At 43.9% G+C, this 27,212-nt stretch overlaps 1 protein-coding gene across 1 annotated transcript in view; it reads right to left on the reverse strand.

Moving 5' to 3' along the window:
* PXDN (peroxidasin) overlaps positions 1 to 27,212 on the reverse strand; it is a 102,769-nt gene that overhangs the window by 63,258 nt on the left and 12,299 nt on the right. The window contains exons 3-7 of the mRNA XM_034766414.1: positions 13,110 to 13,181; positions 12,426 to 12,497; positions 10,606 to 10,775; positions 2,763 to 2,880; positions 1,494 to 1,663 (exon numbers count right to left, since the gene is read on the reverse strand). Of these exons, the coding sequence (XP_034622305.1) occupies positions 1,494 to 1,663; positions 2,763 to 2,880; positions 10,606 to 10,775; positions 12,426 to 12,497; positions 13,110 to 13,135 (556 nt within the window). The 5' untranslated portion in view covers positions 13,136 to 13,181. The remainder of the gene's footprint in view (positions 1 to 1,493; positions 1,664 to 2,762; positions 2,881 to 10,605; positions 10,776 to 12,425; positions 12,498 to 13,109; positions 13,182 to 27,212) is intronic.

Below are 27,212 nucleotides of genomic sequence, written 5' to 3' on the forward strand. Positions count from 1 at the left end.
GGAGAAAAAAGATAAATATGTTTTTTTAAATAACTTCTTTCAATTATAGCAATCATAAGTGTAACTTGTGACTAAAGTAGGTACAACGTTTTCAGGAATGTAATTTTTAAGTTGCTGGTGTCCCTTTAAACATATATAACACATCTCCAGAAAACAATTCTATGGGTGAAGTTAGTGGTCATATGAAACACAGGCAAGACTCTGAAATAGTGCTGGAAGGGGTTGTACAAAAGTATTGTTTAGTCCTCTGCAATGCATCTCCAATGCATCTCATGATTGACCTGTACCACTTTTGCTATTCTCCATCCTGGGCCCTTCTTGAACAGAAACTAGAAACTGTTTGACTTCGTAATGTGACAAACTAGCTCATTAAGCAGGACATGCGAGTGAATAATGACCGGCACAGGGATGGATTTAAAATGTTAGGCCACAACTTTATTAAACTTAATATGGAGGAAGGGTGTTATGTGTCCGATCTCCCTGTACCACCCATTGAAGTAGGTCCAGTGCAGGGTTTACAGGTCTCCTATCACCTACCATAACTCAGGACCATACTCACCCCTAAAATGGGCAGCTGAAATGGGGCAAGAGACTTAAGAAATCCTGGGCAATGTTTTAAATGAATGATTGGGGGAAGCAAGGAGACAATTAGCTCCCATCTCCCTCTGTCTGGACAATAGGTGGCAGAGTGCCCAGGAGAAGAAGAGTCCTATGCCTGCATAGACTCCATAGTTGCCAACTTTCACATGGAAAATAAGCACCTCGACTTTCGCAATAAGCCAAAAATCAAGCTAATGCCATTTCAAAACAAGGCCAAAACAAGCCAATCCCTAAGAACCCCGACACTCTATGTGACTAGATCCTCCCGGCATGCAGTCTGGGACTGTGGTGGGCCCGCTCTGCGCCCTGACTCTCTCCCCCCCTTGCCCCTGCTTGCCAGGAGCCCATCAAAAAAAAAAAATAAGAGCTACAAGCCAAACAAGCAACAAGCCAAAAACTAGCCAACAAGCAACTCACAAGCCAATTAAGCCAAAAACAAGCCCAATTTGTCTATGTTTTTTTTCACGGGTTTGGCACATCTGATAGACTCCCCTTTTCATTCTAAAGCTGTCTGGCACCTTGTAAATCCAAACAAGTCTTCCACCCATTAAACTGGGTGGGTGGCATTGTTATTTTTGTTTTGAGCATCTGACCTCAGGTCTCTAAAGATCAGTACACTAGAACAGCACCATTTAATTATCTTCTTCTTTCCCTCATATACTACTAAAGATAATCTACATTATTACTCTGATTAAATGGTATAATACAATTACTACTATAATGGGTTGATAATTTCTAGGATTGCAATAACTAGGTGGTGATGCAAATGAAGTTGCAAAGATGCACAGGAAGTATAAACCTGCAGTTAATGTATAAAAGCAAATGTACTTCATTGTGAAAATGGTCTTCTGATTAATAAAAAACAAACAATTCTGTACCTAAAATCTATTTACCTGGTGACCCAAAGTATCTAAGAGTAACCTCTTGAGTTTTCACTTCTCCTGCCACATTTTTCGCCATGCACTGGTAAATACCCTGGTCTGTCTCTTGAGTATTCTGAATCATCAGAGTGCCATCATCTAGCAAGTTTAGACGGGAATCTGTTTTCATACTGAGCTCATTACTGTAAAGACAGAAATCTGCTGAACTAAAACTTTTAAATCAAAACCACAGAAAAAACATATCAAAGAACAAAAGTCTAAATGTATTAACAAACGTAAACTACAAGAATAAATCTTTAGCGTATTAGGTCCAGGTAAGTGTAATAATAGAACTTTTAGTCTTAAATTAACAAAAAAGCAGCAGAGATGAATACCAAACAGTGACATTTTTAAAAATGTAAACATTCTGACTTCGGAACTGAAAAGCTAGACTAATCTTAGAAGTATACATGTTTTATACAGTTTGGAGGGAAAAACAAGGAGAGTGAGTTACACACATCCATTTCCATTTTTTTAATTCAGGATATCAATTGTTCTCATTGCCAAATATCTCCAAATGTCTCAAGCCAGTGTCAATAAACCCACACCCGAATCTCTCTTATTTCTTCTTAAAACTCTTTCATATGTGGATTCTGAATACATGCTTTTGCTGATTATAAAAAGATATTTTCAGTGTTGAGATTTTAAAGTGAAGTGTTTTGTTTTTTTAAATCTATAAAATATTTTACCATCTCATATTTAAAAGTAGCTCTCAAGTTTTCTCTTTGATTTGTTAAAGAGATATTAATTCAGGATTAAACCTGATCTTCTAGCTACAGCATAGGGTCTGCAGACAGATATCACATAGTAGTTAATGAAACAATGGGTGCCCTTGAACAAAATGCACCAATACCTGCTGCACCTGCAAACTACATATTACATGCATTTATAGAATTACCTGATCTTTATATACAAAAGACTATTACTTTACTTAATCTAGGGTTTTGCAGGTCTCTGAAATTTTCTGGGTGCAAATGCAGTTGAAAAATTGCCCATGGTATCATGATATCATATATCGGGTTCTTTATTATACAAGGCTCTTTTTATATGATTGTTATACTTTGAACTGTAAAGAAACGAGATATAATTATAACTGCCAATATATTAAATTTTTATAATACTAATATAATGTTCTTAAGTATTTCATGTTTGTGTACATGCATGGTGAATTTCATACACCAACTGTAAAGCAAACATATACAAACCATTTCTCTCTCTCTCTCCTTTTATTCCTTAACTTACTTGTTTCGAAGCCAGATAATTTCTGGTTTGGGATTGCCTTCAGCTCTGCAAGTGAAGTACACTGTATTCCCTGAGGTAACGTCCACATCCTGAGGTTCTGACGTAATTCTTGGCCTCTCTGTATCAACAATAAAAGGTATCAAGGAAAACTTGCTTGTTTTAAAATGATTAAAGTAAATAATTAAATATTTATTTTTCCCCCACACTTATATAGATGAACATTTTTCACAAGTGTTTCAAGTAAAAATACTTTATCAATCAAGATTAAACACATTTTTCTCTACACAAAATTATCATTGGTTTTCTGACCTGTCTCAGCATTTACTAGTGTTAATTTAGAAAACTAAAAACATGGCTTTTGTAAATTTAGATCAGATTCTGAAGCAAAGAATTTGTATATATTTAGTTTTACAGAAATTTGATTTGCATTACAAGAAAGAGCTTCCAGCCAACACAGTGCCATTTAAAACTATTTATACTGGCTACTGGAATATTTTTGGGCTATAGCATGGCAAAGTATTGCAACATAAGTAACAATAACTTTTCAGTAACAAAATTCTTCAGTGTATGTATAGATGAGTGGTTCCCAAACTGGGGTTCGTACAAAGTTACAGGGGATTCGCCAGAAAAATTTCCCTAATGGCGGCCAGAGGATCCCAGGCATGGGAGGCAGCAGGTGGGACCCGGTTGCAGGGCAGACAGCCCAAGCAGCGCTGAGCTGGCAGCCAAGCCCTGGTCAGTGGGGGCGCCGGCAACCCGAGCCCGTGGAAGTTGGGGCTGGCAGCCCGAGCCCCAGGGAGAGCGGAGCCGGGCAGTTGGGGCTAGCAGCACGAGCCCTGTGGAGCGCACAGCTGCCCCCATCAATGGGGGGATTGGCAGCCAGAGCCCGCAGCAGTTGGGGCTGGCAGCCCGAGCTTTGCAGAGCACGCAGCTGAACCCCGGTCAGCGGGAGCCCGAGCCCCAGCAGTCAGTGCGGGCTGGCAGCCCGAGCCCCATGGAGAGTGGAGCCAGGAAGTTGGGGCTAGCAGCCCGAGCCCTGCCCCCATCAGCGGGGGGGTCAGCAACCAGAGCCCCAGCTGTCAGCATGGGGTCGGCAGCCCAAGCCCCATAGAACGTGGGGCTGGGTAGTTGGGGCCAGCAACCCAGACCTCGTCACAGGGCCAGCAGCCTGAGCCCCATGGTGGGCAGGGGGGCAGCTGGGACCCCAGGTGCGCAGGTGACAGCTCAGACCCCTGTCCTTGGCAGACAGGGGAAGTTGGGCAGCATGAAGGGCAGAGTGAGCAGGGACCATGCTGTATGTATGGGGTGGTCCAGGCTAATTTGTCCCTCGCGGGCACCCCGCCTCGTGACGGCTGTGGTTGCGGAAGAAAAGGTGTTTGCACGCCAAACTAGCTGGTACCACATTGTAGCCAGTGTAGCAGTGTTAAGGTGCCTCAGCAATTTGATACTAAGTCATTCTCTCGGGGGTGCTGTTTTGCTTTAGTGAGACATGAGTGAATCTTCTCATTTTCTAGTTTGTTGGTTGTTAGCAGTCTCTGTTATTTTTATTAGAACTTTTGTGCACAAGTTCAATGTATAGGTGGCTAAAAAAGGAAAATGTAAAGACGCAAGAATCAGCTAGTGTTTCCTCAAGTCCACATTGTGGAAAATCTAAGTCTAATGATCATGATGGTCCTGGAAAGTCACTTACAAAGAAAAGAAAATATGACGATTATATAAAATATGCCTTTACATGTATTGGTGATCAAGAACGTCCGAAACCAGTGTGTGTAATTTGTGGTGATGTTATAGCAAACAGCAGCCTCAACCCTGCTCTACTTCAGTGCCATTTAGAAACTAGGCATCCTGCACAACTTGACAAGCCTGTTGATTTTTTCAAGCGAAAATTAGCTGAGAGGAAAAGTGACTTTACCAGTTTTATATCCAAAGCAAGTACTGATAATGAAAGTGCATTTGAACCGTCATACCGCATGAGCTACTGAGTTGCAAAAGCATCAGAAGCCCATACCATTGCAGAGAGCTTCATTGGTCCATTTATAAAAGATGTAGTTCATTGCATGCTGGGAGAAAAGGCTCCAAAAAGGATTGACATGGTACCTTTGTCCAATAATATGGTGTCACGAAGAATTAATGACATGTTAAATAATGTAGAGACTGCAATTGTACATAGAGTGAAAAATAGTCCATATTATGCTATACAGTTGGATGAATCAACTGATGTAGCTAATCTAGCTATTTTGCTACTGTTTGTACATTATGTGAATGAAGGTATGGTTGAAGAAGGCTTGTTGTTTTGCAGACCATTGGAAGAATGTACAACTGGAGAAGAGTGTGCTATAGACCGCCGGGATCGACCCAGGATATGGATAAGGAACTATTTAATGTGTTTAGAGAAGTAATTACTAATAGAAACTGTGTAATTATGGGGGACTTTAACTTCCCGGATATAGATTGGGGCACAAACGCTAGTAGTAATAATAGGGCTCAGATGTTCCTAGATGTGATTGCTGATCAATTCCTTCATCAAGTGGTAGCTGAACCGACGAGGGGGGAGGCCATTTTAGATTTGATTCTGGTAAGTAGTGAGGACCTCGTTGAGGAAGTGGTAGTGGGGGACAATTTGGGCTCCAGTGATCATGAGCTAATTCGGTTTAAAATACATGGGAGGAGTAACAGAATTAAGTCAAAGACTAGGGTTTATAATTTTAAAAAGGCCAATTTTAACAAATTAAGGGGACTGGTAAGGGAAGTGGATTGGGAAAACGTATTAATGGATCTAAAGGCAGAAGAAGCCTGGGATTACTTCAAGTTAAAGATGCATGAGCTGTCGGAGGCCTGCATTCCAAAAAAGGGAAAAAGATTACAAAGCAGGAGATTTAGACCGAGTTGGATGAGCGACCGACTCAAAGGGGCGATTAGGAAAAAACAGAAAGCGTACAAAGAGTGGAAGAGGGGAGGGATTAGTAAAGAAACTTACCTTAGCGAAGTCAGAGAATGTAGAAATAGAGTGAGAAAGGCCAAAGGCCGAGTAGAGTTGGACCTAGCGAGGGGAATTAAAAGCAATAGTAAGAGGTTTTACAGCCACATAAATAGGAAGAAAGCAAAGAAAGAAGAAGTGGGACCGCTGAAGACTATTGCCGGAGAAGAGATTAAAGACAATCTAGGCATGGCGCAATATCTCAATGAATATTTTGCATCGGTGTTCAATGAGGCCAATGAAGGTATTAGGGATACTAGCACCACTACAGAGGGGCATTCAGGATGGGGGATTACTGTATCCGAGGTAGAAACAAAACTTGAAAGCCTTAATGGGGCTAAGTCGGGAGGACCGGACGATCTTCATCCGAGAATATTGAAGGAATTGGCGCGGGAAATAGCAGGCCCATTAGCGATGATATTTAATGAATCTGTAAACTCGGGGGTGGTCCCGTTAGACTGGAGAATAGCTAATGTGGTTCCTATTTTCAAGAAAGGGAAAAAAAGTGATCCGGGTAACTACAGGCCTGTTAGTTTAACATCCGTAGTGTGCAAGGTGTTAGAGAAAATTCTGAAAGAGAAACTAGTTGAGGACCTGGAGGTTAGTGGCAATTGCGATAAATTACAACATGGTTTTACGAAGGGCAGATCGTGCCAAACGAATCTGATCTCCTTCTTTGAGAAAGTAACGGATTTATTAGATAAGGGAAATGCGGTGGACCTAATATACCTTGATTTCAGTAAAGCGTTTGATACTGTACCCCATGAGGAATTATTGGTTAAACTGAAAAACATGGGGATCGATATGAAAATCCAGAGGTGGATAAGGAATTGGTTAATGGGGAGAATGCAGCGGGTCGTATTAAAGGGTGAACTGTCGGGTTGGAGGGAGGTTACTAGTGGAGTGCCTCAAGGTTCGGTTTTGGGACCCATTTTATTTAATCTATTTATAACTGACCTCGGAACCGATTGCAGGAGTGGGCTGATAAAGTTTGCGGATGATACGAAGGTGGGAGGCGTTGTAAATTCGGAGGAGGATAGGGATATCCTGCAGGGAGACTTGAATGAGCTTGTGAATTGGAGTATCAGAAATAGGATGAAATTTAATAGTAAAAAGTGTAAGGTGATGCATTTGGGGATGACTAACAAAAATTTTAGTTACAAGATGGGGACGCATTGGTTAGAAGTAACGGAAGAGGAGAAGGACCTAGGGGTCCTCGTAGACCGCAGGATGACTATGAGTCGACAATGCGACGTGGCGGTGAAAAAAGCCAATGCTGTCTTGGGATGCATTAGGCGAGGTATATCTAGTAGGGATAAGGAGGTCCTGCTTCCGTTGTACAAGGCGCTGGTGAGACCTCATTTGGAGTACTGTGTGCAGTTCTGGTCTCCCATGTTTAAAAAAGATGAACTCAAACTGGAACGGGTGCAGAGAAGGGCCACTAGAATGATCAGAGGAATGGAAAACCTGTCGTATGAAAAGAGACTAGAGGAGCTTGGGTTGTTTAGTCTGACAAAGCGAAGGCTGAGGGGGGATATGATTGCTATCTTTAAATATATTAGAGGGATTAATACGAGGGAGGGAGAAGAATTATTCCAGCTAAGTACTAATGTGGATACGAGAACGAATGGATATAAACTGGCCGTGGGGAAGTTCAGGCTTGAAATTAGACGAAGGTTTCTGACCGTCAGAGGGGTGAAATATTGGAACGGCCTTCCGAGGGAAACGGTGGGGGCGACGGACCTGTCTGGTTTTAAGATTAAGTTAGATAAATTTATGGAGGGAATGGTTTAATGGTAAAACATAGTAGTCGAGGAAAACCAAGCAATGGTAGGTAAATTGTACAATAGCTGACAGGGGTCAGGCTGGAGACTCTTGCCTATATGCTCGGGGTCTTACTGATCGCCATATTTGGGGTCGGGAAGGAATTTTCCTCCAGGGCAGATTGGCTGAGCCTCTGGAGGTTTTTCGCCTTCCTCCGCAGCATGGGGCAGGGATCTCTAGCAGGAGGGTTTCTGCCGATTGAAGCCACCTAAAACAGGATTGGGGACTTCAACAGCAGAGTCCAGGGAAGGGGTAGGGACGGTTTTGTGGCCTGCAGCATGCAGGGGGTCAGACCAGATGATCATAATGGTCCCTTCTGACCTTAAAGTCTATGAGTCTATGAGTCTATGAGTCTAAGATATCTTCAATCTGACTAATGCATATTTTCAAGAAAAGGAAATAGATTGGTCTCATTGCCTAGGCATTTGCACTGATGGGGCCACATCAATGACGGGGAAGTATACTGGATTTGTAGCTCGAACAAAAAAGGTTGCATCAAAAGTCTCTTGGACGCATTGCAGTATCCATAGACAACAAAACACATGCCTGAGGGACTGAAGGAAGTGCTGGACAATGAAGTGGAAATGGTGAATTTCATAAAATCACGGCCAACAAATTGCAGAATATTTCACCTACTTTGTGAAGAAATGGGTAGTATACACAATTGTCTGTTGACTCATACCGAAGTTAGATGGCTCTCATGGGGCAAAATCCTTGTGCACTTGTTGAGCTTAGAATGGAAATCCCAGTTTTTTTCAACAGCCACCTTTTCCACCTTGGCAACTGTATGGAAAATAATGTCTGGCTCCAGAGCCTAGCTTATTTTGCAGATATTTTCTTAAGAATTAATGACCTACATTTATCTCTTCAAGGCCTCAATATAACAGTTTTCAATGCGCAAGAGTGAGTTGAATCCATGATAAAGAAGTTGCAGTTCTGGGAAAGTTGTTTGGAAAACAATCAAACTGAGTGTTTCAGTAATCTTCATGACTTCCTGGCAGAACATAAACTTCAGTTGGATCAGTACACTAAAACCAATATAACTGCACACCTAAAAGCACTTTCCACAACTTTCAGGGAATACTTTCCAGCTATGTCAGGCAATAATGACTGGATTCGCAACCCTTTTAATGATACCACTTTCTCAACACAGATATTGAACACTGAGGAAAAAGAGAAATTGAGTGACATCTCCTGTGATTACGAACTGAAAAAGAGTTTCAAAAATTTGTCACTGATCAACTTTTGGCTGAGTTTAAGAAACTCCCTTCTGGCAGAAAAAGCTACTACAGTTTTGTTACCATTTTCAACAACATACTTATGCGAGAAAACATTTTCCTCATATGCACATCTGAAAATCAAATACAGAAACAGACTTGATGCCAAACCCGGACATGAGACTTTATCTTTCTCCAGTGGTTCTGGACTTCCAAGAGCTATGCAGAGCAAAGCAAGTGCATCCATCAAAGTGAGGAAATTTAAACTTAAATCCCTGGAAATATTCATTTTTAGGCAGGGGCTCACGAGATTTCACAATTTAGTGAGAAGGGTTTGCCGGTTGTTAAAGTTTGGGAGCCACTGGTGTAGATTAAGCTTCTCAAACCTGACTGAGTGATAGAAATCCAGTGACCTAATCTTTCTGCCACTGACTTCTATGAGAGATTTAACACAGACTTCAGAGGAATCAGGAATAATTCCTTAAGCATCCCATTTCCTTCCCTCTTTCCATTGTCTGAGGAGCAGTGCAGTATACAAAATAATATTAAACTTCAAAACTGACCACTAAAGACTCCAGCTTGCATTCTTTTTATGCTCACGTCTCCTTTTGGAGTCAACTGGGGTTTTGAATGCAAAGAAGGCAAACTCAGAAGCCAGCTTTTCATATTCCATTGCTTACAATACAAAAGTACAAAGTATTTTCTCCAGTATACTTTCTGCTTTTATCTTCAGTAGGTGTTCAATTATTTCATGTCTGCACGTCCCTTATACAGACGTATTTATTGTTGGATTTTTGCATCTTGACTACCTACGGTTATCATCCTGTATGATTACTGTGGACCCACAAAGGGAACCTACACCCCAGATTTAGATGCCACTGTGACCCACAAAACCCTTGCTTGGCTGACATCTAACCCTGTAGGTGACTAAACTTACCCGTTGCCTAAATTTAGTCAGAAAAAGTTCCCTAAGTGCCTAAGTTTCTGCCTCTGGGAATGGGCACAACATCTCACTCTGGATGCCTGTCTCACACCTAAGCCCGAGAGGGATCCTCAAATCATGTGAAAACAGATGCTCCTCTGCCTATCTCGCATGATCCAGTAGGCATGCTATGAGTATGCCTACCCGACCGTGGCTTGCACAAAATTGAGGGGGAAGAGGCGTTGTTGGTGCCAGTGCCATCTCTCTTAACTTTTAGACCAATGGTTAGAGTATTCATCAGGATGAGAGACCACCCCTCCCCCCCCCCCCAGCTTCAATTCCTCCCTCTGCCTGATGGGGCCAAAGGATTTGAACATAGGTCTCTCAGCAGAGTGGCCTAACCACTGGGCTATGGGATATTCTGATATGGATCTCTCAATTTCTACTGTTGAAGCAGACAAATACAGAAAGGTGTTAAGGAAAAAAAGTCTTTTCAGGATGACCATGCTCAGTTCTTAGGCTTATTTCCCCTCACAGGGCTTGTCTATGCTGAGAAATGACATTGTGCCTTTGCACTAACTAAAGTGATGTTAAAGAGAGGCGGGAGACAGAAGGAGAGATGAAGAGACAATATTAAAAAAAGTGAGCAAGTGGAGATATAGGAGGAAAAGCAGAACAGTATGGTCAAAGAAGCTGAGAGTAGAGACTGAGTCAAGTGAGTGATCAGCTGTATCAAAAAGCAGCAGATAGACTGAGGGGAAGGGATACAGAGAAGAGAGATTTAGAGATGGTCAGAAAGTAGCTATTAGCATCACTGGCCAAAACAATGGGGGGGAAATCCCATGAAAAACAGGTGGTTTTGGAAATATTTTTTTCTCCCTGAACATTAAGTGGAAAACTCACCACAGTTAAGCTCTTCTGGTGTTATTGTCGCCACTGATCGCCCCTGGATCCTCCTTGGATACTCACAAGTAGCTGCTGCTTGAGCATTACCAGATTCTGCATATGTCTTCAACAAGTCTGCCAGCCATAGGATTTCACAGTCACAATGCAGAGCATTTGAATCCAGACGCCTGTGGAAAATGAGGATGATCCATTAATCTTCCTAATCAGCTGGAACAATTCATTAGATTTTATATGACTTGGCAATACTCCCCATCTCTTTATTCTTACATACAAAAACCTACATTAAAAGAAAGCCATCTAGGTCCCCTTGTGCACATGCATTATGATATAGTTTTTAATTACATCATCACATACTATTTCCTCTCCCCTCCCCTCCTCCTCCCCCCGACCACAACTCATTCACTGTACAGGATAGACAGTGCTCTCTGTCGCAGGCGATTCAATATTTTTATCCTCATCATTCAATAATGGTTCCCCCACCTATCCTACCTGCAGACCCCAATTTGGTAGTTGTTCTCCGAGGACACCTAACTCTACACAAAATCGCTGAGAGGAGGAGAACTCCCTTTTTAACCTTTAGACCAGTGTTTAGGAAACTCCCCCAGGATGATTCAACTCCCTTGTCTACCTAATGAAAAGAGATTTGAACATGAGTTTCTCACTTCTCAGGTGAGTGCCTAACTATTGGACTATGGAGTCACTCTCACTCATTCTCTAGCCCAGTGCACAATTGTTTATATACAATGGAACAGCTTCAACAGGTGAGGCTGAGAGAGACCCATGTCAGAATATCCCATAGTCTAATAGCTAAGGGCACTCATCTGAGAGGTGGGACACCCATGTTAAAATACTTTCCCCTTGTCAGGCAGAGGGAGGAATTGAACTGTGGGACTCCTACATTCTGGGTGAGTGCCTTAACCACTGGACTAATGGTCATAAGGAAGGCTACTGCCTTCTTCTCTGGGCCTTTTTGAATAGAGTTAGGCATGTGCCACCTGCATTCTCGAGGGGAATGGGCTGCCGCATCTGATTCCAGGAGAGAGTTCCCAACTGTGGCTTCCAAGGGGAGAGAGGAGCCTTCCTCCAGCCCGATCTTAGGTGCCTAATGCTCTGAGAGGTCCAGGGCTTAGGACACAATGATTTCCATGGCATCTGCTATTGGCTAACTTAGGTGACTTCCCGCCGAGCATGCTGGTTTTTGTGGAGCCCATTCTTAGGCTTCTATCTCTCCTCATTCATTGTATAGGCAGCCTGGACAACTAACTCAGGGTTTGAGGATTCCACAGTGTAGCTAGCACCTGAAAGTTAAGTGTTGCAATGACTACGTCCCTTTGTGAACTTGGGCCAAAGTGCCTGCGTCACTTTAGAAAAATGTCACTTAGGTTCTGAAAGTACTTAAGCACTTTAGATAATTTTACGCCTAGTCTCTACAGTTTACGAAGGATCTAGAAAAAGTAACCTAGAGAAAATACAATGGGCAACGAATGTTATACAAGAAGATCAAAGGAATTTAAAACAGAGTTAGGAAGAAAGACTGCAGAAGCTGTTTATTTAGTCTAAAATATAAAAGACTCATTGCAGACAAGGCCACAATCTATACATAAATTCAAGATAATAAAGCAAGGCAGGGGGTTAGTCACAGTCACAAAAGACTGAAGGATAAAGACCATGGAAGGAAAAGTTTAGACTAGATTCTTTAATGGTAAGAACAATTAGGCAGTGGAACAAACTGCCAAAGGAGGTGGACACTATAAGATGAGACATAAGTATAATTAGACTATTTCAATTATTTCATTATGTAAATTTAATTTACTTACAGTCTCTTCATAGATTCCAAATGACTAAATGTCCCAGGAACTAAATGAGCTATTCTGTTATTATGCAAAAATCTGTTAAAAACACAGAGTTCATGTATGAGTTCAGATTTTGAAATGTTTTCATTCCATATACATTCTTCTGGAATTCCTTAAAGAGAAACTAATTTTACAATGTACAAATACACATTTTTTAAATCAACTTTCTTCTGCTACTTTTTTAAAAAAAGACTTCCCTTTCCTCATCTCCTCCTCCACCCAAGAAAGAAACATTTTTAGTCTACTCTGGAGACAAAACTACATAAAAACATGACAGACAATGGGGGAAGAGGGGGAGAGTAATCAAATGGGCCATTTTTACAAAAAATTAATCCTCCTATGTCATGTTTCATACAATCTATTTTATGATAGACAAATATCAATCACAATTGTTTTGAACTCATTTTGAGATTGCAAATTGTACACAAAAACAGTGTTATTAAACCATTTCCCCAACTAGGGCCTGACCAGAAGTCACTGGGAGATAAGGGTGCTCCACACTTGCCAGAGGGCACTCAGCACTTCGCTCCTCAGTCTCTTACACCATGAAAGTTTCAGTACAAAATAAAAGCTATTGATCTGGGTCAGAGAAAAAAAGCTACTGACTACTACAGCTTACCAAAATTTCCAAACAAAAATAAAACTTACAGTCTTTCAAGTTTTGGAAGATGCATAAAGGATTCAGGTTCCAATGTTTCTATGTGATTAAAGTGCAGATACCTGTAAATATGTTAAACAAAACATCACTGAAATAATTTATTGAATGGAAGTGGTACTGTGCAGCTAGAAACTTGGTATGTAAAGGACTTCTCATGCTGCCGAGCACATCTGTAAATGATTACAGATTAACGATGTAGTGGCATAATTGTCTTTTCGTGTCTTTTGGATGCTACACTTTTCCATGAAAGAGAGAGAGGCCTTACATAATAGGAAGGTTTTAAAAGTTGCAATTATATTGGTAAAAATAACAATATATTTGTATCAACTAATCATACTTCAAACAATCTTCTGTCAAAACTAAATATTTACAAAAACTCATGGGACAATCAGTAAACCCACATGTATCATAGGACTGGTAAGAAACGACAGATTATAGTATTTGCAAAAAACGTCAGATCACAGATCCAAAAAACATGTTTTTCATAAAAAGCCAGATAGCTATTATCAACTAATATTAGAAATTCAAAACCAGTATCTTTTCTACAAATTTTGGATCAACCAGTTAATATGTAATAAAACTTGTTTTATTTACAGTAGAACCAGGGCTTTTTGAGAAATATTGCTTTTACATTTTCTGACCCTCTCTACTGCAACTATCATATTTTCCTAGTGAATCCTACCACCCAGACCACAACATGAAGTCACTTGATTTATTTTGTGTGGTTGAAAAAATGAATATGAACGAATTTTCTGTAGGAAAAGTTGTAACTTTATTAGTAAAGATTTGCAACCTTCAATGGACATCCCAACATTTTTTTGGTATCTCACCTTTTGAATACTATGAGAATGACTGAAACCTTTCAAAGATGCGGTCTCAAGAGAGGTCTTTTGCCTGTAATATCACTGCCCTATCAGTAAGACTTAAAGCTATGGCAATTCTAACCTCCTCCTATCCCCTCTCAAAAAAAAATTTAAGACTCCTGTCCTCTAACCAGAAGGATACTATTCTCAAATAAATTCATAAACACAAAATCAGTGCAGGTGAGCTGTATCACCATCTGGACAGATTTCCCCCCAAAAAGTCTACCCAATAATTATTACTGTCTAGTATATGAATAGACATCTAACTGTAACACTACAAAGAAAAAGATGCCCACTATTTGGTGTATATATATTGGTTATTAAGGTTCCTTCTGGAGTACAAAAGCCTTGGATATTAAAAAAATATTTGGCACTTACGGAAGGTCTGAATCTGCAATCCTTACTCACATGAGTACTTCCACTAATGGTAACAGGCTACTCATGATCAAGGGCTGCAAGGTTAGGTTCATATTGGTTTATGCATATTAGTGAGTATTAACAATTCTGTCAGGAATGAAAATATGGAAAAAAACAGTAATTAAAAAAAACTAAACTAAAAACAAAACAAAAAACACCACCAAAAAACCAACTCCGCAGCATGAGCATGAGAAGATGGAAGACACTTAAAGAGAAGAAATTCTCTTGCTTGGAAACACTGCGACCATGTTCCAGCGCCAGACCAAAGAGCAAGGTGCCTGCCCCATGGCCAGATATTGGAAATCAAGTGGGGAGAGGGATGGGAAAAAACCCAGCGGGGATAATCTCAGAAACTACTGCCCCGTAAAACTATTCCTTTCACAGCAACCAGACAAGTGCCCAATAATCCAATGTAAATGGGCTGCTGACAGGAAAGAGGCACATCAGCCTCAGCCCTATTGTCAAGGAGAAGGTGTACGCCAATAAGTGGTTCCAGTAGGGGGACCAGAGAAACAGCCAAAGCAATAAGCCTAGGTGAATGCGACAAGTGAAATTTTCATGTCAAATCTACTAGACAGCCAATAAATCTGGCTTGTGACGTTCTCTCTGATAAATCATGGAGCAACTCAGAATTTTTTTTACACCTGGCACCAATGTACCTAGCCAACATAAATTCATATGCATAAAGAGAAACAAACAACTGTCACACTGTACCCTGGCCAGTCATGAAACTAGCTTTCAAAGCTTCTCTGATGTGCAGTGCACCCTGCTGTGCTCTTCTAATCGCCCTGTTGTCTGGCTGTGTGAAATTGGCAGCCAGGCGAGTTGCCTCAACCTCCCACCCCGCCATAAATGTCTCCCCCTTACTCTCACAGATATTGTGGAGCACACAACAAGCAGCAACAACAATGGGAATATTGGTTGTGCTGAGATCTAACTGAGTCTGTAAACTGTGCCAGCGCACTTTCAGACGTCCAAAAGCACATTCTACCACCATTCTGCACTTGCTCAGCCTATAGTTGAACTGCTCCTTACTACTGTCCACGGTGCCTGTGTACGGCTTTATGAGACATGGCATTAAGAGGTAGGCTGGGTCCCCGAGGATAACTATAGGCATTTCAACATCCCCAATGGTAATTTTCTGGTCTGGGAAGTAAGTCCCTTCCTGCAGCTGTTCAAACAAACCAGAGTTCCTGAAGATGCGAACATCATGCACCTTTCCCGGCCATCCCACGTTGATGTCGGTGAAATGTCCCTTGTGATCCACCAGTGATTGCAGCACCATGGAAAAGTACCCATTGCGGTTTATGTACTGGCCGCCCCGGTGTGCCGGGGCCAAGATAGGGATATGCATTCCGTCTATCGCCCCGCCGCAGTTAGGGAACCCCTAACTGCGCATTAAAGCCATCCACAATGGTCTGCACATTTCCCAAAGTCACTACCCTTGATAGCAGCTGGTAAATGATTGCATTGGCTACTTGCAGCACAGCAGCCCCTACAGTAGATTTGCCCACTCCAAACTGATTCCCGACTGACCGGTAGCTGTCGGGCGTTGCAAGCTTCCACAGTGCTATGGCCACTCGCTTCTCAACTGTGAGGGCTGCTCTCATTTTGGTGTCTTTGCTCTTCAGGGCAGGGGACAGCAAGTCACAAAGTTCCATGAAAGTGGCCCTACGCATACGAAAGTTTCACGGCCACTGGGAATCATCCCAGACGTGCAACACTATGCGGTCCCACCAGGCTGTGCTTGTTTCCTGGGCCCAGAATCGGCGTGAACGTGGCCCAATGCCACCACGATCTCCCAATCGCCACATGCCATGCTTCTAGGAACGTCTGTGTCCATGTTCTCATCAGTATAGTAATCGTACTGTCATTGCTTCCTCACCCGGTTTTGCAGGTACTGCACATACTGCTGGATAATGCGTGGGGTATTTACAATGGTCAAAACCGTAGCAGAGATCTGAGCGGGCTCCATGATTGCCACGCTATGGTGCCTGCACGTGTAATCCTGGGAAAAGGGCGCAAAACATAGGAGGCCTGTTCGGTTCAAGATGGCCAATAAAAGGCGGTAAATGGTTGTCTTCTGTAGCTTTCATGGAGTTGGGAAGCTCGCTAGAGCTGCAAGAGCGGGAGAGCAGAGTTTGCGGCGGAAGCGTGAGCAGAGTTTGCAGCGGAAGCTGTGCGGCTCAGGTCACGATGGCTGAAAAACGGCGGGGAATTGTTGCCGTCTGTAGCTTCCGTGGGAGCTCAGGACTGACAACATGGAAAAATTAGCTAGCGATGCAAGAACGGGAGAGCAGAGTTTGCGGCAGAAGCTGTGCTGCTTGGTTCACGGTAGCCGAAAAAAGGCAGGAAATGGTTAGATAAAAAAGAGTAGATAGAAAGACGAGAGGACATTCGAGGTGGATTCATAGTACAAGGAGACAGGCGGTGCACCATACTGCACCGTCTGCTGGCAGTATGGCGTCTGCCGTAGCTTTCACGGAGGGAGGAGTGAGTGACGGCACACACCCAGAAACACCCGCGAGAATGGTTTTGTCCCATCATGCACTGGGAGCTTAACCCACAATTCCAATGGGCGGCGGGGACTGCGGGAACTGTGGGATAGCTTCCCACAGTGCACCGCTCCGACATTCGATGCTAGCCTCGGTACTGTGGACGCACTCCACCGAATTCACGCGCTTTAGTGGGGACACACAACACCGAATGTATAAAATTACTTCAGAAAATTCAAATAGAATAAGTTCAAATTAATTTCGTACTGTAGACAGACCCTAAGCTAAAAACTTATTATTTTACAGAAGTTAGTAATTTAACAGGCGCACCTAAATAATTAATGTACTATGAAGAAAATACGATGTGCTATTAGCATGCAAGTAAGCTCTACCAGTTGCTGTCAGTATGCTGCAGTAACCAGTGCTAGAGAGGGAGGAAGAGAAAGGCATTAAGGAGACAAATGACAGTTATCATATGTGTTTCACACTTCGTACCTAAATAGAACCTGTTCCCCTAAAAGGCAGCCAAGTGCCCTCTAAAATATGTGTATATGGATTTTCTGTGTATTTTCCAAAGTGTAGTGTTCTTGCATATAAAACTTGATATGAGGGATAAAAATGCAGAGAAAGTAGGTAGCGCACAACTATAGTTACATGATTATAGTCTGGAAACTCAAAACTCCTATTGCCCTGCACGAAAGGAGATTCTCTTTTATAGGAACTCAATGACAATGAAATTCTCCCTGCAAAGCAAAAATCCTCTGCAAAATTAAACTTCCGGACTTCACAGACAGATCTGCAATATTATCTATTTTGTTATCACTGTTTCTACCAGTCCAAGTACTACTTGAATTACTGTGTAATGGTGAACTGTTTTCTGATTAAGTAAACTGTGAATAACCAAACACATAGCTGAAACAATACATTTCTTTTTAATCATACTAGTACAGGCTATTTTCCATTCATTTTCAAATTAAATTCCTCTTCACTTGAACCTCAGTAAGAGAACAATAGCTTACACAATGTTGCTAGCAGAAAACTAACTGAAACACTTTCCACATTGCAGACAACGAGGATACCACTCCACCCTCCACCTCCCCCAATATACGGCAATGATCAGCCATATGTGTATCAATAATATTCATATTTTAATTTAAAAGGTTTTTTTAAATTAAAGATAAAAGTACTGAAATAAATTTTAGGGCTTGATTCACACTTTAATTTACACCAGTGTAAAACAAGAGCAACTCCAGTGCAGTGATAGGAGTTGCAGCATTGTAAAACCTATGTAGGTGTAAGCAGAATCAGACTTTGAATCTCTAATTAATGTACACTGTTTTCAAGTTTGGTCTGTGATCATGCTTCTTCTCCAAGTCTACTACAGTGCACTAGGACGCTTGGAATATAAATCACAAATAAAAGACAAACATAGAAATGAAGAATTTGACACCGTTTCAAATTTTTTTTCACATGCAAATGATTGTAAGAACGTTTGACTAACATCCCATTCCAGTGCAGACATGCAAAGCATGCAGGAAGAAAATACTGATCAAGACGTGCACTTTTCCTCTGAAAGGCAACCATGTAGATGACAGCACAGAAGAGAAAAGGCACTTACAGTTGTTCTAGAGAGGCAAGTCCTTTAAATGCTTGCCTGTCAATTGACTGGATTTCATTCTTGTACAAATAGCTGAAACAAGAAACAATCAGTAATATTAGTACACAAACAAGAGCTACATTAAGGTGGAAAAGAAGAATTAAGTTGACACATGAAGACAGTTTTTCTACTACATATTAGAAAAACAAAACAAAAACATGTACACGCTCAAAATGCTTCCTGCTTGAGAATCCATTCCCCAGGCCCACCAGAAAAGGCACACAAGACTGGGGGAGCCTCTATGCCCTGACACTGATAGTGGAGGGCCTTTGGCCTTCTGATTGCTACCATGCCCTTTTGGAGGTTCCTTTGCCCTCATTTCCTGACAAGCTCTCAATGGATGGGAGTGTTAGTTTGATTAACTGGATATCCCAAAGAACACTGAGGTTGCTTGGACCAAACATGGAAACCTATTTTTCCTTCACCAAATTCAGATAACAAAAAAGGAGTGTTTCTGCGATGATCTGCCAGCTTTTAAAATATTCAAAGATAAATACAACTCAGTATCTTTGTATAATGGCATTCAGACAGCAAAAATAAATGATTTTTCCCTGTATGGGACATGGATGCTAGGTATGTTGCATTGATATCCATGCTAGTACTACCCAGAATCAACGCATACAGAATACTAAATTGTGTTTATGTACCTTGTATTCCTCCCCTAGAGGATGAAAACAAACAAGTTGCTGGATGAATCTGAGCAAGTGCTAAGTACCCCCAGGATATACACAAACTTTGAACTCATCTCAATTTTGATGTTCTAGAAGTCTAAATTATATATTTAAGAAGGGAACAAAATAAACTTTTCACATTAGCATTGATGTTTCAGTGTTCTATAAAACATTAGTACTGGTGCACTCCAGAAATCAGAAGATCAAAGTCTCCTGTCACTTACACAAAGGAAACCCAATATGTCCCATGAAGTCAGGTTTTGGACATAATTAATTTAATTTGTATTCTGTGTCCTTCATTAAGCAGCTTCTCTGTGTTAGATGAAGAGATGTTTCCCTTTTTACTTTAAGAGACATCCTTTTTTGACCTTATTGCAACCTACAGTTGTTAAATGAGGGAGGTGATGTTATTTCAATTAAAATATTTAGGCAATATGAGGATTCGTCCTCCTCTTTTCAGGAGGAAGAAATTTTGTTGTCATCCAAAAAAGAAAGGGTCTTGTGGGTGCTTAGAGGGCTTTAGTCGAGCAAACCGGATTAGACTGGATTAGACAAATGAAGATGAAATGGAGTGACTGGTGTCATTTGGTCATGGGTGTGGAGGTAGCAAGCATGGGCTTTGGGAAAGAAGAAGCATGCATTTTGTGTGCATTAGGGGTTGACTTCTCAATCTGAAATTATCATACAACATATAGCAGAAGAGTAGAGGGGAGATAAAAAGTCAAAAGACAGACTAAAAACCATTGTTTCATGATGTTAATATCTGATGATTTGTGGGGCCAATCTTGTGATTTTGGGGGGATCTGACTCATGATTTTTGATTTCTTGAGGTTGGCAATACTGGATTCAACGCAAGAGCAAAGCAACTCAAAAACACTTGATCCCAGCCACTAGAGGCATTTCTAAACTGCAGCATACTGGGAAGAGGAAGGAAGGGGAGGGAAGACACAATCCTTCCCCCGGGATAGACTTTCCTGCCTATTGCCTAGACCTCCCAGGCCCCCATAATAAAACTTCACTCCAGGTCTTATTTCAACTATCATTTTCTCCAGGCTGAGCCAGGACCATTATGCCATGTAGTCAGCTGATCCCATTCCATCATGTGCCCTCTCTGGAGACTCCAACTCTGAACAATACCTGGGCCTTAAAATGGGCTAGGTCAGTAAGACATGCTTACTGAACCTGCACGTCAGCACTCTGTTATATGATTTTTTTAAATGCAAAAATGGGATGTGACATTAACAGAGGGGGTGGGGGGGAGAGAGAGAAAGAGAAATGTATGTCAAGTAGTAATAGAGCAACCTAATGAACACAAACCCGTGAGGAGACAAAACACTAAATATCACCCAAAAATATGTAACACACTCACTAAACTCCAACTGTGTCTAATAACAGGAACTTTGCAAACACTGTACTTGTTAAAAGTGTAATTAAGGACAGAGTAATATATCACTTAACTAACTATAAATTCTGTAATCTGTTATAACCTATAGCCTATTAGAACTTTATAAGGGGTGAATAAACAGTTATTAGTGACTTGTGGATATACTTTACTAGGATACAGAGTTTTGGGGAACACAATTCTACAATTAGTAGCAATTACACTTTCCAAATACTCAGGAAAAGATGATCCCTGCCCCAGCGAGTTCAGAGTGTAGGGATGGACAGCCGACAGACAGACAGAGCGGTCAGAGAAGGGGAATAACAAAAAGGATTTTATTATATATCAATAAGATTCACTACAGGCAGCCTAGAAGAAGTGGATTTTTATGTGAGACTTAAAAGTGGATGGGATATGGGCCTTGCATACAAGTTCAGAGCATTCAAGTAACGTATAGAAGGTTGTGTAAAGAAAGCCAGGGAGGTGATTGTTTGAGAGATTGACAGACATGTGGAAAAAGACAGCAATGTTAATGGAGGGTGACAGAAAACTTGACAAGCGAGTATAAGTAAGGAAGAGCAGATGGGGAGCCACTGGAGAGATTCAAAGAGGGGAGTGACATGATCAGCTCATCAAACAAGGGAGATAATATCAGCAGCTACATTTTGTATGAACTGGTGAGGGACTGTGTGTGTGTGTGTGTGTGTGTGTGTGTGTGTGTGTGTGTGTGTGTGTGTGTGTGTGTGTGTGTGTGTGTGTGTGTGTGTGTGTGTGAATCTAGAGAGGAGGATCCTGAAGAAGTCTCCCAAGATTGTAGTCTTGGTATTACATTTTACTTCTCTCTCCTTCTCTACCTATTCCCTCAAACTTTCACTAAATCTTGCCACTTGTTCCATCATCTTAATAGTTCCAAAATCTGTCCCTTCCTCACTGCTACTGTCAAGTCAACCCAATAATTTACCAGAAGTGAACAAAGCATATACATATATAATGAGTAACAAAGCACAGAAAGAATAAAACATACTGTGCATCATTTATTTAGTTAATAAATGAAGACAATATTCTAGTCTTCGTTTTTGATTGCTGTATATGGAGGTTCCGATGTGAGGGCTCTGATTTCAGAAACAGGCCTTGCTGAAGTGATGGCTACAAGGAAGGCTGTCTTCCAAGTTAGGTAAAAGAGTGAACAGGTAGCCATTGGTTCAAACAGGGGCCCCGTGAGCCTGGAGAGGACCAGGTTAAGGTCCCACACCGGAACCGGTTGACGCAGTTGTGGGTATAGGCGATCCAAGCCCTTTAGGAATCTGACAACCATCGGGTTAGAGAAGACCAAGGAAGCATTTTCTCCTGGATGGAACGCCGAGATAGCTGCCAGGTGTACCCTGACAGAAGATATCGCCAGGCCCTGCTGTTTCAGGGATAAGAGATAGTCCAGTATAAGTGATATCAACATCTGCAAGGGGGGCGTGGCACGTTGCTCGCACCAACAGGAGAAGCGCTTCCATTTGACTAAGTAGGTGGCCCGAGTGGAGGTGTTGGGGTTACTAGGCCTGCCTGAGCCAGAGTTCTTCCATGTTTAAAACTCTGTCCTTCCATGTTTAACTCTAATTGACCTCAACAAACAAGGACAGGAATTGGAATGTGTAAACAGCTAGTTAGCAATTACGACCTTGTTCATACCAGGTACCAAACAATAATGATGAGGTTTGCATGTTTCTAGCTGGGGAAGGGGTAATAAACTAAGGGTAAACAGAACCAAATAACAGTTTAGGGAGAAGTTACTAACAAGCTAGATTTATAGCCCTAGAATGATTTAATTGCTTAAATATATAAATATGCCTTCAGTAGAGAGGGGAGAGGGAGTAGAGAGGGGGGTGATAGAGAGAGGGAGAGAGGGGGGCTTAGTTGTAAAATGTATAAAGAAGAGAGAAACTGTTTTTGCTGGTGTGCTTGATTTGAGACTTGCCTGTCTCCTTGCACCACTTTGATATCTCAAATAAACTTTGATTGTTTCTCCACCCCGGTATGTTTATTGGCGCGAAGCACTCCGGGCAACGAACCCCACTGTTGCTGTCCTCGGGCCCCTGTGCCGGCAACAGAAGGTTTCCTGCTGCCTAATAGAACTTGCTGCATGGATTGAAAGCAGAGTAACTCCGCTCAAGTTAGCCATGCAGCATCCACGCAGTAAGGTGGAGCGATTGCAGGTCGGGGTGACAGAGTCGTCCGGGGAGATCAAGTCTGGCCACAGAGGGAGCGTGATCAGAGGCTCTACCGACAACTCCAGGAGTGCGGTGTGCCAGTGCTGCCTTGGCCATGCTGGAGCGACCAGAATCATGCATGCCTTGTCCCTGCGCAGCTTGAGCAGGACCCTGTGGACCAGCAGGAATGGTGAGAATGTGTAGAACAGCTGGTCTCTCCACAGTTGTAGAAAAGCATCTGACAGGGAGCCCTGAGAGCACCCCTGGAGAGAACAGAACATTTGGCACTTTCGATTGACGCGTGAGGCGAATAGGTCGATCTGGGGAAACCCCCAGCTCCAGAAGATGGAGTGGATGATATCTGGGCGAATTGACCACTTGTGAGATTGGAATGACCTGCTGAGACAGTCTGCCAGCATGTTCTGGACTCCAGGGAGAAACGACACCATCAGATGTATCGAATGGGCTATGCAAAATTCCCACAGGCGCATAGCCTCCTGGCATGGGGGGACGATCGGGCTCCCCCTTGCTTGTTGATGTAGAACATGACCGTGGTGTTGTCTGTGAGGACTGCCACACAACAGCCATGTAGGAGACCAAAAAACGCCTGACACGCTAGGCGTACTGCCATCAGTTCTCGTACATTGATGTGCAGGGCTAGTTCGGATGTGGTCCAAAGGCCCTGCGTCTGGTGTTCCCCAAGGTGAGCGCCCCAGCCCAGAGATGATGCGTCTGTGACCAGGTATAGGGAAGGTTGTGGGGTGTGAAATGGTACCCCTTCACACACCGACGTATGGTTCAGCCACCAGCTGAGAGAGGTCAAGACCGATTTCAGAACTGTGACCACCATGTTCAGGCTGTCCTGACCTGGACAGTACACCGATGATACCCAGGCCTGAAGCGGGTGGAGCCGAAGTCTGGCATGCTTGGTTACGTAAACGCACGAACCCACGTGCCCCAAAAGGCTGAGGCATATTCTGATCATGAAAGTTGGGAAGCCTTGAAGGCTGTGGATAATGTTTGCGATAGCCTGAAAACGAGTGTCCAGCAGGAGAGCGCGGGCGAGTCTGGAGTCTAAAACTGCCCTGATAAACTCTATTCTCTGGGTTGGCTCCAGAGTAGACTTTTCTCTGTTGAGTAAGATGCCCAGCTTGTGGAATGTGCGCAGGGTGACTTGGACGTGGGATTGTACTTCTTCCCTCGTGTGGCTGTGAACGAGCCAGTTGTCCAGATACGGGAACACCTGTATCCTTTGTTGACGAAGGGAGGCTGCCACGACGGCCATACATTGGTAAACACTCTCAGAGACATGGACAGCCCGAAGGGAAGGAAGGCAAATTTGTAATGCACGTGGTTTACTACAAAGGGAAGGAAGCGCCTGTGTGGAGGGTAAATTGCTATATGAAAATACGCATCCTTCATGTCGAGGGCATCGTACAAGTCTCCAGGATCCAGGGAAGGGATAATAGTCCCCAATGAGACCATGTGGAACTTCAACTTTACCATGAATTTGTTGAGTCTGCGCAGATCTAAAATGGGTCGAAGTCCCCCTTTTGTCTTGGGGATTAGGAAATAGCGGGAGTAAAACCCCCTGCCCCTTAACTCTGATGGAACCTCCTCTATCGCTCCCATGGACAGAAGCATAAAAACCTCCTGTATAAGGAGTTGCTTGTGAGAGGGGTCCCTGAAGAGGGACAGGGAGGGAGGATGGGGGGAGAGGGGAAAAGAAAATTGGAGAGAGTATCCCCTTTCCACCATGCAAAGAACCCATCGGTCTGAAGTTATAAGGGACCACGCATGGTGAAATGGGAGAGGCGATCCCGAAATAAAGGGAATGGATCCTGGGTGGCGACTAGTACGCTGTCCTCGGGCATACCTTCAAAAATTTTGCCTGGGCCCTGAAGATGGTCTAGGAGGGCCTTGGTTCTGAACGGGTTGATGGCCGGTGGATCTCCTTCTACCACCTCGTCCACATCTTCTGGAAAAGTCTTCTTGGACGAGGGGGAGGATAGAACTTTTGGGGCTGTGGTCTAAAGGGCCTGCGCTGGGGTCCTGGGACATGCATCCCCAGGGAGCGCATGATGGTTCTGGAATCTTTTAGGCTCTGTAACCGAGAGTCCGTTTTGTCCGAGAACAGGCCCTACCCATCAAATGGTAGATCTTGTAGGGTCTGTTGTAGTTCTGGCAGTAAGCCAGATACCTGCAGCCAGGAGATGCATCGCATAGCTATACCCGACGCCAGTGTCCTAGCAGCAGAGTCCGCTACGTCAAGAGAGGCCTATAAGGAGGTCCTAGCCACCCTTTTCCACTAAGGCCCCAAACTCATCCCTCGACTCTTGGGGAATCAACTCCTTAAATTTACCCATGGAGTTCCATGATTTATAATCATAGTGGCTCAAGATCGCCTGTTGGTTTGCGGCTCTGAGCTGTAGACGGCCCGCTGAGTAAATTTTGCATCCAAACAAATCGAGGGACTTGGCATCTCTAGATTTGGACGCTGCAGCCTGTTGACCATGACGTTCCCTTGCGTTCACTGAGGACACCACCAATGAACATGGCTGAGGGTGGTATCCATAGTCCTTATAGGGAACAAAGTATTTCCTCTCAACCCCTCTGGCAGTAGGTGGGATAGAGGCAGGGGTCTGCCATATTGTGTTGGTATGGTGCGGGGCATCAGCTGAAAGGATACTCACCACCGGGTCCTCCATCTCCACTATCTCCTCTGCTTGGAGATCCATGTTACGTGCCACCCTGTGTAAAAGGTGAGCAGGTAGGTCTGGGGGGGGGGGGGGGGGGGGGGGGGGAAGAGGTCTGGAGAAGATGAGGAAGACGCTTCAGGGGGTAATGAATCCTGTGGTGGGTCCAATTGCGAGGGGTCCTGATATCCAAGATCCATCGTATCGGGATCTGGGACCTGCGTAGGAGTGGGCGCAGGTGACTCCGTACCCCCCGAGGGGGGACGACTGATGGTGGCCTCCGGTACTCGGGGCTCCGAATGTACTGAGCGGGAGGCCGCAGGTGGAACCCCTTGGGCTTGGTGATATGCCCACGGGGTCCAGAAAGACCATTGTGCAGGATCCTGTCTAGGGTCTTCAGCCCCATCCTGCCAGTGACCCAGGTCGTCCACTGCCTGGCCCGGAGTGGGATAGGCTGAGCGGGAGGAGGATCATGAGGGCCAGGGTGGTGCAGAGCTTGCCTGCGTTGACTCCACTGGGAACGGTGCCGAGTGGTGCCGGCCCACAGGTGTGCGGTCTCTGCGCAGTGCCGGGGAGCGGTACTGGGATCGAGAACAGTGCCGATGGTCATGCCAGTACCGAGATCCAGACCTGGATCGTGATGAAGACCATCTGTGAGAGCAGTGCCGGGAGCGGCCTCTCAAGCAGTGCTGGGATCTGCGTCGGTAGTCCGAGCGGTACCGAGGTCTGGGGGGGGTGCTGCGAGGTGGAAGGGTACCGGAAGGAAGATCTGGGCCGCGAGTACGACTGGTGCCATGATAGAAAACGGCGCCAAGACTGCGAGTGGCACCGGGACCTGCTCCTAGATCGGGAGCAGTGCCGAGAGCCTACACTCGGAGATAGTGGACATACTAGGGCTTGCCCCTAGACTGCACCGTACGGTTGAGATGCGGTGCTGCAGCCTGAGTCGGTGCCAATTCTGTGAGGGCAACGAGGTCCCTCACCGTCGCAAACGTCTCCGGCGAAGATGGAAGACAGGGCTCAACCACGGTACGGGTCGGGGAGCCAGTTCGTACCAGACTCAACAGCCCTTCTGCCGGTGCCGGAGTCAACGGTGCCGATATCGGCGCCTGTATCCTCGATCGCTCTGGTCCTGAGTGCGAATCCGAAGTTGACAAGGGGGGTGCCGGTGCCTCCGGTTTGCAAGGTCTCTTCTGACCCGGAGACGGGGACCGGCGCCTAGATGCTTGCGGAGGGCTCGGTGCTGCCGGCGGTCGGTGCCGTGGGACTTTATTCGCGTCTCCTCGCGGTGCAGTACTGGAGGTCACCACCGGAGTACTGCACACCGAGGCACTCGGTGCCAGAACTTGGCGTGTCGAAGGAGGGTCCAGGCTAAGGGTCGCCTCCATGAGGAGCTGTTTCAGCCTAAAGTCCCGCTCATTTTTGGTTTGAGGCCAGAAAACCTTACAGATCTTGCACTTTTCGGTTTGGTGAGACTCCCCGAGACACTTTAAACAAGAGTCGTGGTGATCACCCGTTGGCATAGGCTTCCAACAGACTGAGCACAGTTTAAACCCCGGAGCCTTGAGCATGAGCCCAGGCGGCACACCGGGAGGAGTGAGGGAGGGACCCCCTTCTAGCCCACTAACTTCACTTATAAACTAACTCTATAACTATGAACTACTTAACTACACTAAATCTATAACTATACAACTAACTAACTACAACTATATCTA

Source organism: Trachemys scripta, chromosome 3, assembly GCF_013100865.1.
Source record: "Trachemys scripta elegans isolate TJP31775 chromosome 3, CAS_Tse_1.0, whole genome shotgun sequence".
In the NCBI taxonomy this organism is placed as follows: domain Eukaryota; kingdom Metazoa; phylum Chordata; order Testudines; family Emydidae; genus Trachemys; species Trachemys scripta.